General features: G+C 39.7%; 1 protein-coding gene across 2 annotated transcripts in view; it reads left to right on the plus strand.

Moving 5' to 3' along the window:
• golm2 (golgi membrane protein 2) overlaps positions 1–13,505 on the plus strand; it is a 97,347-nt gene that overhangs the window by 18,173 nt on the left and 65,669 nt on the right. For both annotated transcript variants that reach the window (XM_078241177.1, XM_078241179.1), the window contains exons 2-3: positions 3,841–4,011; positions 10,840–10,894. In XM_078241177.1, the coding sequence (XP_078097303.1) occupies positions 3,841–4,011; positions 10,840–10,894 (226 nt within the window). The remainder of the gene's footprint in view (positions 1–3,840; positions 4,012–10,839; positions 10,895–13,505) is intronic.

Genomic DNA, 13,505 nt, shown 5'->3' on the forward strand with positions numbered 1-13,505 from the left:
ATATCAGAAGTTCTTAATTGAACATCCAGATAACTTGTGACTTACCCTGCTGACTCAGTAGTTGATGTCTGTGTGATTAAAACACAAGTTTATTTACAATGGATAAAATTATGCCCCACCATATAATTGAATTCTTGTGGATAATGTTCCTGTAGTGCAGTTAAGATTCTGCTGTTCAAGTAATGAAAAGACCAACTTGTGCTGGGCTGCTTAAAAGCTTATGGCCTTGAAGATTTTATAAGTTTTACTGTAATAAAGAATTGTCCCTTCACTGCAGTTCATTAGCTGCTTTACACAGAATATAATAATTTTAAGGGGTTAGAAATTTGCCAATTTGTTATGGAAATGCTATAACTTCAATTCTTGGGAATCATTTTTGGCATCTTAAATTATGGAGCATGGGAACAGGAATCAAAAATTCTTCTTGTATTCTTTCTGCTGATCATGTTTGACTACCTTTATAGAATTCTTACAAAACAACACATTTGCTTGATGATATTTCTATGAATTTTCAAAAAACATTTCAAGTATCATGTATGAGATTAAAGGGGATGTGGACACATGGATAGAAATGTTTGCAGGTCACCATTTTAAAAAGTAGTGGAAGCTTTTCAGGCTGAGAGAGAACCATGGTCTACAATGCATTATATTTGGGCTCATTTTGAAATGATCTGGGCTTGGGAATTGAGGGAACTGTCATCACGTTGGTCGGATGTTGAATTGTGATGACTGGACACTGGGAATAGACAGTTTTGATGTGGAGATGTTCTTCACTCACATGAAGAAGGGGCTTGGGGCTCCGAAAACTTGTGTGGCTTTTGCTACCAAATAAACCTGTTGGACTTTAACCTGGTGTTGTTAAACTTCTTACTGAATAAGCAGTTTAGCAGAGAAGCAAAATCTGAAATGGGCTGGAAAATCTCAGCAGTTCTGACAGCATCTGTGGAGAGAGTACAGAGTTTAATGTTTTGAGTCTGGATGATTTTGTCAGACCTTTATTTCAGTAGAGAGGCAAGTAGGCTGTTTTACTGGAGATAAATGTGAAATAATTCCCTATTCTTAAATGTATTATGTACATCCTGAATGGTAAGATTTTAAATGCAATAGAAGCAGAGGCACATTGGTGTTCTGATAACTTGGTGCAGGTGGAATAAGAGTGTATAAAAGGTAAATAGAACCCTTGGTTTTAAATTTTGAGGTTATAGGAAACCTCAAAGATAAGGTGGTAATGTTGAACATGTCTGTCTTGATCTGTAATTGAAGTACCATGTATACTTTTGGTCACTTTCTAGGAGAGATGTGAGGGAGGAAAAAAAACAAGCAAAAGGTCTATTGTGGATTTAATACGCTGTTTTAAGTATGTGGGGTTACAGTTACAAGGGGAGACAAAGTTAAGGAACTGAGTCGGCTTTGGTTACATGATGGGCTCTTGGGAAGAATTTATATAGGTTAAATATTGACTTATTTCCATTGGTCAGTAACAAGGGGACAAAGATGAAATGTTTGCAAGAAGCAAAAGAACAAATCCAAAAACACTTTATGCAGAGGGTGGTTAGAAGAGTTCTTTGCTGCAAAGCATTGAAGTAGAGTCTGTTATTTAAAATTTAATAGAGGGAAGAAAGCAAGAGAATGGGATCAGACTGGAAGTGGTCAAAGAAAAACAGGGCTATCAACCATATAGTCTAGGTCTACGTTGTAAAGTTCTATTTAATTCGCTCCACATGTAAAGATCTTTCTCTTGCAGCTAGTGTAGCATGTGCTGTTCAACTTGTGCATGAATAGAAAAGAGCGGGGTCAAACATTAAACAGATCATATACCTGGGTAGACTGAATAAGGAGAACAGTGATACGCTGAACTTGAAGACCCAATTAAAACATTTAATAATTATTCATGTTGAAATCATGAGAATGGCACAAATTACACTCAAGCAAATGGGAAAAGGATTTCTCTGTGTCAAGTACGTTGAAATTATAAATTCATTTTAAGACTGCATTGATAGTTTTCCCATGACTGACTTGTTCCTGTCAGCACAGCTAGGAGTTAGTTGGTGCTGCTTATACAGGCTCTTGTCCCAAGATATTTCAGAGTGCAGAAGAGATTGACTAGGATGCTATCGGGAGTTGATGGTTTGAGTTATAAGGAGAGGCTGGATAGACTGGGACTTTTTTCTCTGGAGCGTAGAAGGCTGAGGGGTGATCTTATAGAGGTCTATAAAATAATGAGGGGCACAGATCAGCTAGATAGTCAATATCTAGGGGAGTCTAAAACTAGAGGGCATAGGTTTAAGGTGAGAGGGGGAAAGATGCAAAAGAGTCCAGAGGGGCAGTTTTTTCACACAGGGTGGTGAGTGTCTGGAACAAGCTGCCAGAGGTCGTAGTAGAGGTGGGTACAATTTTGTCTTTTACATAGGTAAGATGGGTATAGAGGGATATGGGCCAAATGCGGGCAATTGGGATTAGCTTGGGGTTTAACAAAAGGGCGGCATGGGCAAGTTGGGCCATGCTGTAAACCTCTATGACTGTGTAAAGGAAACAGATGTGTTGCATTAAGGTGGCAAAATGAGGAGGGATTGCAAAGCTGACCAGACGTGGACTTTGAGGAGGATAGTCTGGTTGTGAGACAGAGATGTCAGGCAGTGGGATGCTCTACCACTTTTACTGGAGCGAGGTTGGGACAGATGGACATAGAGACTAGAGTTTGGAATTTTTGGGCAGGAGGAGATGGGGTATGAATTTGATGCCGATGGCAGTTAAATTTGGGAGATGAGCTAATACAGCTCAATCAGTGCAGGGGGTGATAGATTAGTGGTGAGCAATAGAGTTTTGAGCAAGCTTGAGTTTTTGATGGGTGAAATGTAGCAGGGTGCCAAAGACAACATGGAGTTTATGAATGCTTGTCAGGATTTTGGTGGCAGCAGCAGATGAGTAGGGCTGGAATGGGTGATGATGGAAAGTTTCAACGTGTAATCATCACTCATAATGAGGTTTACTTTCCATGTTTTCATTTTGTGGTGTGTTAGGTTGTGCAATATAGACAGCTGAAGTTTTATTTTACTGACTTGTGATGCCATTCATCCTCAGAAGGATAGTCTGGGGAACAATACTTTGAAAGTATATCTTTACCTGTGTAAGTTAAAGGTTCAGTTCATAGTAGAAGGGTCGATAATCAGGGGGCATACCTTTTAAGGTAAGGAGCAGGAGATTTAGTGAGGATTTGAGGAAAAGACGTTTTCGACTAGAAGCTGGTGGGAATTTGGAACACTGCCTCAACGAGAGGTCGAGGCAGGAACCCTCAACATTTAAGAAGCATTTAGATGAGCACTTGAAATGCCATAGCATACAAGGTTCAGACCAAGTACTAGAAAGTGGGATTAGAATAGATAGGTGATTGATGGGCCGAAGGGCCTCTTTCTGTGCTGTAAACCTATGAATCTATAATTTTGACCTCCATGACAACTCACCATATTGGATCATCTTTCATATTCAGACCTACTCTTATTGCATACTTGCGGTTGGGCCATAGCATTTGGCACTTCCAGAAGTGCCGAAATTGGAAGAACTTGATCTAACTGAGTGCACCTTCTCCTTCGATCTTGCCTCACTTAGGTACACCCAGGTTAGGATTTAGGTAGCCTCTGAATGACTTCAACCTATATCATAGTGTCTGCCTAAGAAAGGAGACTTGAGGTATCTGTGGGAGAAAAATTAATGATTAAAATTGAACTATTTTTTAAAATGTAAGTAGGGTTGGGATAAGTTTCAAACACTTCTGTATCACATGGTTTTCTATTAAATTTAAGTTATCAGTTTGTGCAGTAAATTCTGTGCCTCTTCCACCAGGTGAAGAAGACAGATACGGCTAAAAGTCGTTTAGAGAAGAGGAATTCTGAGCTCATGGGGCAAGTGGACACACACAGGCGGCAGCTTGATGAAAAAGAGGATGAATGTAGTAACCTGGGCAACCAGCTCCAAAATAAAGAGAATTTGATGAAGAAATGCTTTGAGGAGAAGGTAAGAATAAGAATATTATGATCATGATGTGTGTACCAAGACCGATAATTAACCAGTTATGCAGTTTTCTGTCAGATATTTATCATCCATTTAAGGATTGCTGCTCTAATTTATTTTGTGGCATTATACACTAATAATGACTTTTTAAATTTGTTGCTTGTGTCCTTGCTATATTGATTTTGGTTTTGGGAATTGATAAATAGCTATATCACTTTATTAACCATACTGGTGTTCGTTCTGGAAGGATGAAAATAGTTGTTCCTTGTAACTAATTTAAATGTTCTGTGGAAAATTGAACAAGTTTTCCTATTGCATTTATAATTGCATCTTATACATAGCCATCTCTTGTGGTGATATTTTAAATTGCTAAGGAGCACAATCAGTAAATTAAGAATATTTGTGCAGCATAGCAGTGCAATATCCTTTTTCTGAGAATTGAGAAGTGATGAATAGTTTAATAATGGGTCAGTATCACAGGCTACATGGAATGAATATTGTGATGCACTTGTCATTTGATTATTCAGAGCTAGTAAAAATGCAAGCTGACTAGTTTAAATTATTTCAAAATATAATTTCCAAGCTGTGCAGAATGCGAAAATAAATTGATTTGATTTAAATTCCTCAGCACTGAATTTCCTTTCCAGCTATCAAATTACTGTCATACATAATTCAGGATTGCTAGTGTTGTAATTTAACCTTTTTTGCTGTCGTCTTGCCTTTTTTCTGCTTGTGGTAGCACGGTCACTAGCAAATGTTCTGTTTCACTCGCAAAGCTAATCAGGATCAAAATTTCAAACATATGCTTTGAATAATAAAAGTGTCTTAAATTGTACTCCCAGGTTCAAATAGTCTGCCAGTACTTGTTGTTGAGGCTTGCACGTGAAAATTTGTTACCCAGTGGCATTAACCATACCCTAGCAGGAAGACACAAAATTGGCTCAGGAAAGAACTACATACCCTAAAATAAAAAGCACACTAAAGTATATTGGCCCTCTCAGGTTCTCTGTTTAAGAAACCCAACTGCAAACTGAGGTTAAACCAGGTTTGATTCCCGGCTTGGGTCACTGTGTGGAGTTTGCACATTCTCCCTGTGTCTGCGTGGGTTTCCTCCCACAGTCCAAAGATGAATTGGTTAAGTGAATTGGCCATGCTAAAGTTCTTCCTCGGTATACCCAAAACAGGCGCTGGAGTGTGGCGACTCGGGGATTTTCACAGTAATTTCATTGCAGTGTTAATGTAAGCCTACTTGTGACTAATAAATAAATTTGAACTTTAACTTTAAGTTAATATTATCCTATCCTATGGAGTTCAGATTCATACTTGATTCCAAAATAGGTGTTCATTTGAGTTTTTAAAGAAACCGAATCCCAAATAACAGCCTATGGCTGTGATAAAACTGGCCAAATGTATAGGGTGGGATGTTGGGCGAGACCAGAAATTCCTGCCTGAGGTCAACAGAGATTTTGGTTGTCGGACCCTTGCCTGCTGAGATTCTGTGGCAGGCGAGGTGGTAGAGTTCCGGTCATAGTGTCAGATTAAGGGTATCACTGAGTTAGATAGAAGATTGTATCTTAATCAGTTCAAGTTGGGAAGAGTTATCAAGTTGAAGAAACAGGTTGCTAATTTTAGCAGCCTGCATTAGAAAATGCATTTGAAATAGAGCTGCATGGCCTGCATGATAAGTTGTTCAATGGATGTTTGAGTGAAGAGCACATGCTTTTAACCTCTTGTGATAAAATTATGTTTTAGTGAGTTGTAATATTTGAGAGGGTTTGTTACAAGTGTGGTATGTTTATTTAAACCTCTAATACTTTTCTGGAGAAAACAGCAATAGCCTAATCTATGCCAAAGTTAAAAGTGGGCTTGATACTTGAGAGAATTGAGGATTGCTTGCTGAGGTTTAACAGCCAGTCACTTTGATCTGTTAAGCACTGAAAGATTTTTTGTTCTTTAAAAAAAAACAAAATGCCCTTGTGATCTGAAATAAATTTGGGAATGTGAGAAATGCTGTGAATATTACGTGTCTGTCGTCTGAGACCGCCTGTGGTAGGTTTCTCTTTTTTCCTCCACTAACTTTTCCATCAACATGGTGGGTACTATGCATTCAAAATATTTTTTTTTAAAAATTAACCTCATTATTATTAAAGTTCTGTTTAGTTGGAATAATTTATTGTCTTGATTGCTTAATATTTTGAAGTGACTCTTTACCGGGGCTCCAATTTAAGTCAGCTGTGTAGTTCTGGAATTTTCTGTTCTAATTAAGCTTGCTACTCCTGACTTATTATCGTTCCTGACAAAGCTAATTTTTATATTTTTGATTGAGAAACACTACCTTACATATACAGCCATGCTGTCTTTCTCTTTTTGTAAAGTAATGTTTAGTCTATTCTAATAAACCTGGAGGCAATAGTTTGACTTGAAAGCCTGCTGCTGGTAGCACAAGTTATAGAAGAAAAACACGTGGCCAAAAAATATAGGGACAAATTTATATCCAATATCTGTTTAAAGCTAACCTTTTAAACTGCTGCCTCTAACATTACACCCCACAGTTACCATTTATCCAAATTATATAGACTTGAGGCACGTGCTGATGTGAACTCTGATCTTACCCTGCATAGCATAATGGTAAAACTTCTTTCTATACAGAGAAGCAAAGAAAACAAAACTAGAGCTTGGGTTTAAAAACTAATTTCTTGCGTAGCACAGAATTGAGAATTAAAATAAACAAGTGTTGTGATATGGAGGATCTGATCAGTGCTGTTTTTTTTTGGATTAAATATTTTTACAATTGGCCACGTATATTCTTTATATTTATAGCTGCAGATCATTGAAAAGTTTTTTTTCCCTCTGGTTATCATTCCTTCAGTCAAAACTGTCCTTTTTGATTTCTAATCCACTGTTGCTTTGCTATTGTCTGGTGTTATGCAGTTTGAATGGTAGTTTATTTAAATACCAAAATCAACTTGATTACCTTGTTGAAAGTTTTGAAGAACAGTTGACGTTTAGAATGAGCAATTGCTCTCCGGATGAGCGATATCGGAAATCCAAGCATTGTGTGCAATCATTGAACAGTTTGTCTCCTGATCTGGTGTCATTTGGTGCCAGCTTGCCTGGAACAGCAATTGGGGCGCTGGTGGATCAGTTTCTGTCTCGGGGCTGAGGGAGCAGATATTGTAACCAACCTTGTGCTGCTTCTGCTTTTTACCAGAATCTCTCTTGTGGGGAGGGAGGGCAGACCATGTATAGCTCAGTAAGATGGTTTACATGGTTAACTCCCCAGCCTTATAATTGGCCATTTGGGTGAGGTGCCTGCACTCATGAGCTGTATCCTAGCGATAATAAATACATATTTGACGAGTGGCAGGGAGAACTGGAATAAAGGCAAAAACCGATGCTTTTCAGTAGGTTTCAATGGTGCCATGATTGAATTAGACTGAGTCTCTGAAATTGCCGCCTACTATGTTCAGTTTATTAGTGCTGAAATTAAGTCCTGCAAACTATCCTAAATATCATTGAATGCAGTTGAGAGCAACCTGAATATGATGTTTGGCGGGGCAATAGAGCAATTCAAGAATATTGGAAATCCAAGGGTCTGGGCAAAAAGAAGTCCTTCCTAGGTCTCTTGGATAATCAATACATATTATTGTCACTTGGACAATTGTTTTAGTCCAATTAAACTCCGTAAGATCTCAAATTGTTCCTTTTGCACTGAATTGCCTGAATATCACAATATTCAATTCTGTAAACAAGGTACCGATATTTTTGTCATTTTTGAAAAAGAATTTTGGCGAAAACAGTGACAATTATTTTTTTTCTCTTCCGCTATTGAACTCTGTCCTGCTTGCATCCACTTTGACTGGAGACAGTATTGATCTGCACTGCGATTGATGTTATAGCTAAACATTTGAAATGAGAGTTCTCATGTTAATGGTATCGGTGATAAATTTATATTTCTTATTGCTTTCTAGTCTTTACCTTTTTTAAATCCCCATAGCCTTGGGTGAAAAATTACTAGTAGCATATACTGCAGCCACGCCTGGATCTGTTGAAGTTGGTTTCTGTTTGAAGTTGGATAAAGGGGTCTTTCTCAGGATGGCAGCCGGTGACTAGTGGTATGCCTCAGGGGTCAGTACTGGGACTTTTCACAATATACATTAACGATTTGGAGGAAGGAACTGAAGGTGCTGTTGCTAAGTTTGCAGATGATACAAAGATATGCAGAGGGAGGGTAGTATTGAGGAAGCAGGGAGGCTGCAGAAGGACCTGGACAGGTTAGGAGAGTGGGCAAAGAAGTGGCAGATAGAATACAATGGAAAAGTATGAGGTTATGCACTTTGGAAAGAGGAATGGAGGCATAGTCCTTTCTAAATGGGAAAATGCTTAGGAAATCAGAAGCACAAAGGGACTTGGGAGTCATTGTTCAAGATTCTCTTAAGGTTAACATGCAGGTTCAGTTGGCAGTTAGGAAGACAAATGCAACGTTAGTATTTATGTCGAGAGGGTTAGAATACAAGAGCAGGGATGTACTTCTGAGGCTTTATTAGGCTCTGGTCAGACCCCATTTGGAGTATTGTGAGCAGTTTTGGACTCCTATCTGAGGAAAGATATGCTGGCCTTGGAAAGGATCCAGAGGAGGTTCACAAGAATGATCCCTGGAATGAAGAGCTTGTCATATGAGGAATGGTTGAGGACTCTGGGTCTGTACTCGTTGGAGTTTAGATGGGCGAGGGGGGATCTTATCAAAACTTAAAGGATACTGCAAGGCCTGAGTGGACATGGAAAAGATGTTTCCACCAGTAGGAAAAACTAGAACCAGAGGGCACAACCTAAGGCTAAAGGGATGATTGTTTAAAACAGAGATGAGGAGGAATTTCTTCAGCCAGAGAGTGGTGAATCTGTGGAACTCTTTGCCGCAGAAAGGTGTGGCGGCCAGGTCATTGAGTGCCTTTAAGACAGCGATAGATAGGTTCTTGATTAATAAGGGGATCAGGCGTTATGGGGAAAAGGCAGGAGAATGGGGATGAGAAAAAAAGCAGCCATGATTGAATGGCACAACAGACTCTGGGCCGAGTGGCCTCATTCTACTCCTATATGTTATGGTCTTCTGGAAGTGGTTACACAATCTGAACCTTTCAATCTCCAATGGTTTGAGGGATCTGGCGCACAAGACAGCTTTTACTGTTTCAATTCTCATTTTATCCAGCGTCAAAAAATACTGATCAAGTATTAATGTGCAAAAGGGAACTTGAGAGATTCCACGTGCTGCATGAGTATTTACGTGATTCAGGATGGTTGTGGAATATTCGTAATTGCATTTAACTGAAGTCCCTTGTGATCAATAAATGTAAATAATTTGAAGCTTCAGGAAGTTTTAAATCATTTTTTAAATCAACTGGTGAAATTCAGATCAAACCTTTGGGGTATGTATCCTTCCTACTGCACAATTGAGCGCTTGATGTCTGTTCTCACATTGATGGTATTTTCATGTCTTCCCTATATCTTGAGGGAGGAGGTTTAATTCACTTGTAGCAGTGTAGATGACTCTCTTTCTTAAATGTTTTGCCTTGCACCTGCGTGTATGTGTTTCAGATTTTCTAGTCACTGGTAGTGTGGGAGAACACTTTGCTGACCAGGTTTAAAACTACCCCCTTAACTTGTGTGTTGTTGGTGGTGGCGGGGGAGGGGGGAGGGGGAGAGCGGCGGTGTTTGAATGTGAATAGTCAGCGGTAGAATTTGTTGCCTGGTGCAGTAAATGCATTCCACTGTTTCTTTTCCTGAACTAATTGGTAGCAGGTTCTGATATTAAAATAAAGATAATATACAGCATTTTAACAGGAAAAATGTCAACTTGATGGCAATATTGCCAAAGCTGGGGGGGGTGGGGATTTTGTAGCACTTTTTACACCGTGTTCTCTGTGCCATGTAATGTAATTTCACTGTCTCAGTGAAATGTTTCTTAGTAATGGTAATGTCTGTCAGTGACAGTGTTTCATTTGTGAATGTGCCTAGTTGTTGAATGAGGTTATAATGTCTACCACATGCCAAGTATGATTTTAGCCAAGTTGTTTCCCTTAGCTAGATCCTGATGAGGCACTACACACCAGTTAATAGCGATTGTGGTGCAAATAGTTGGACTGGAAGAGAAAGGTGACAGAAGTGTTTGATCTGAAAATAAAGATAATCTAATGCCAGCAAAAAGCAAAAAAAATGTTGGCAATTCTAGGAAAATGGATAATGCAGGAAATATTCAATAGGTCAGCCAGCATTCGTGGAAGAAACTGGACAGTTAACATTTCTGGTATCACAAGAACTGGCGGAGTGTATGCCTCAAATGCAAACTTGTCTATTTCTCCACAAATGCTAATTGACTTGCTGGATGTTTCCAACAGCTTGTTGATATTTATTTTTACATTAGGATAGATTTAGAAAACCAGAGCTCAAATCCCAATTTGTAATCTAGGTTTTCCAGCATCAAACTTTACCTATCTCAGCAAAAATGTTCTGAAGAATGAGGATAATATTGATCCGAGGGATGGGGTTATGCTTTTGGGAACCCGCAAAGTTTGGAGATTCTCAACATAACAAAATTAAGCCCTGGAACACTGCATAAACTAGCCGAGTCATTCGGAAATTGAAGGATGCTTGGGTTAGTATTGTTGAAGCTTTAAGGGAACCTTGTGTTGTTGGATTTATTCAGAGGCCGCTTTTGACATTGTTGCCATCCTGAAATCATTTAAACTGTGAAAAATTCACATGTTTGAGATAGGCACACTGTAAATTATCTACCATGAAACAGATTTTCACAATTATTTTTCTTTTTCCCTCAAGGTTAAATTTCAGAATAATGTAACAGATCAGCTGTCTTTGATCCATCGGTTACAAGGTAAGAATGAAGGGATTCTTCATTTTTAGTCAACTGCTAAGTTTTGACATTTTGGCTACAAATGTAGTTTACCAACCTTAATACTGTTCTTGATACCTATGCTATCCTAAAATACTCTCAGTATTACTTTATAACACAATAGTGCACTGGTTACGTTAATAGGTTTGTGATCTAGTAATGTGAATTTTTACACACTGGCATTTTGATCATTTGAATCTAAAAATTAATCAGTGAACAGATTGTTGTAAAGCTCAATTGGTTCACAGATGTACTTTAGGGACGGAAACCTGCTGTCCTGAACCCAGTCTGGCTTAATATGTGACTCCAAATCCACAGTAATGTGGTTGACTCTTGCCTGCCCAATGGGCAAATGGTGTTGGCCTTTCCAGCGATGCCCAAAATCTTGAGGGGAAAAAATAGTTTCATCTGTACCTTATGCAATTTCGAACTCTACTATATATCAACATACTTCCCCACTTTCATAGCATCAAAAGGATTCAGGGGGGCCTTTGAGAGGTCAATGGAAAATTACTAGAATTGTCTAGGATGGAAGACCCTCTTTTAACCCCTTGGTGATTGTTTTACTCTGCACAGTAGCAATAACAATCAGTATACAAATAATTCTCTTGCAGTTAAGAGCCTTGATAAGCTGCGTACTGTATTTTAGCATAGTTGAAGTATAGTACAAGGTGTCTCATAACAGACTACGATGTAAATTTAAAGCACATGGGATTGCAGGTAATGTCTTGAGATGGATAGAAAGCTGGTTAGCAGATAGGAAGCAAAGAGTTGGCATAAATAGGTCTTTTTCTGATTGGCAGTCTGTGAATAGTGGGGTTCTACAGGGATCTGTGCTAGGATCCCAACTGTTCCCATTATATATTAATGATTTGGAAGATGGAAATGAATGAATTATCTCAATTTGCAGATGATACAAAGTTCAGTGGAAGGGTGAGCTGAGAGGAGGATGTAGAGATGCTTCAGCATGACATGGCCAGGCTGAGTGTGTGGGCATATGCATGGTCGATGCAGTATAATGTGGTTAAACGTGAGATTATACACTTTGGTAGCAATAATAGGGAGACATTATTACTTGAATGAGTGTAAATTGAGAGAGATAGATACTCGGAGACCTTGGTGTCCTCGTGCATCAGTCATAGAAATCATAGAATCCTACAGTGCAGAAAGAGGCCATTCGGCCCATCGAGTCTGCACCAACCACAATCCCACCCAGGCCCTATCCACATATCCCTACATATTTACCCACTAACCCCTCTAACCTATGCAGCCCGGGACACTAAGGGGCAATTTAGAATGGCCAATCAACCTAGCCCGCACATCTTGGGAGGAAACCGGAGCACCCGGAGAAAACCCACGCTGACACAGGGAGAATGTGCAAACTCCACACAGACAGCGACCCGAGCCGGGATTCGAACCCAGGTCCCTGGAGCTGTGAAACAGCAGTGCTAACCACTGTGCTACCGGGTCGCCCCGTCGCTAAAAGTAAGCATGCAGGTATAAGAGGCAGTAAAGAAGATAAATGGTATGTTGGCCTTCAGAGCGAGAGGATTTGAGGATAGGGATAGGGATGTTTTGCTGCAATTGTATAGGGCGTTGGTGACGCCACACCTGAAGTATTGTGTGCAGTTTTGGTGTCCTTACCTGAGGAAGGATGTCCTTGCTATTGAGGGAATGCAGCAAAGGTTTACCAGGCTGATTCCTGGGATGGCAAGTCTGTTATATGAGGAGAGGCTAAATTGTTAGGATAATATTCACTGGAGTTTAGAAGAGTGAGGGGGATCTCATAGAAACTTATAAAATTCTAACAGGGTTAGACAGGGTAGATTCAGAAAAAATGTTCCCCATGGTGGGGGAGTCCAGCGTCAGGGGTCGTAGTTTGAGGATATGGGGCAAACCTTTTAGGACTGAGGTGAAGAGAAATTTCTTCACCCAGAGGATGGTGAATGTGTGGAAAGTAGTTGAGGCCAAAACATTGTCTGATTTCGAGAAGAAATTAGATATAGCTCTGGGGGCATAAGGGATGCAGGGGGCGGGGAGCTGGAGAGGAGGGAGGAGATCAGGATATGGAATTCGATGATCAAAATGAATGGCGGAGCAGGCTCGAAGGGCTGAATGGCCTACTCCTACTTCTTGTTCCTGTTTCCCATTCTTGATGTCCAGAGGCTTTGTGCTAATTGTGAATGTTTAAATTTTAGAGGAGAACGTGTTGCACAGGCAAACAGTCTGCCACCTGTTCACTGTCTAAATTTAAATAGTCTTTCCAGTTGTTGGAACCTGTGAAATTCCACCTCAGTAAAAATCGGAATGTTTAGAGGAAACAAAAGGGAAGGACGAGTTGGCAATGGCAGATTATACACACATTCTCCAACTTTGACTTCAAACTGATTTCTTCCTACTCTTTTTCCTCCCCTTGTCCAATCCTCCACATACCTCCCCCACCCAAAACACCACAACCTCGATCCTTGACCCTCCTGATTCACTCTGTCACTTTAAAAGTTTCCAGTTCCCTGACCCATATTGTCTCCTGTTCACCCTGGATGTCCAATCTGGGTACACCCAAAGAATTTGAGAGCACCATCCACCCTTGATT

The sequence above is a fragment of the Mustelus asterias genome, chromosome 24 (genome assembly GCF_964213995.1).
Source record: "Mustelus asterias chromosome 24, sMusAst1.hap1.1, whole genome shotgun sequence".
Lineage (NCBI taxonomy): Eukaryota > Metazoa > Chordata > Chondrichthyes > Carcharhiniformes > Triakidae > Mustelus > Mustelus asterias.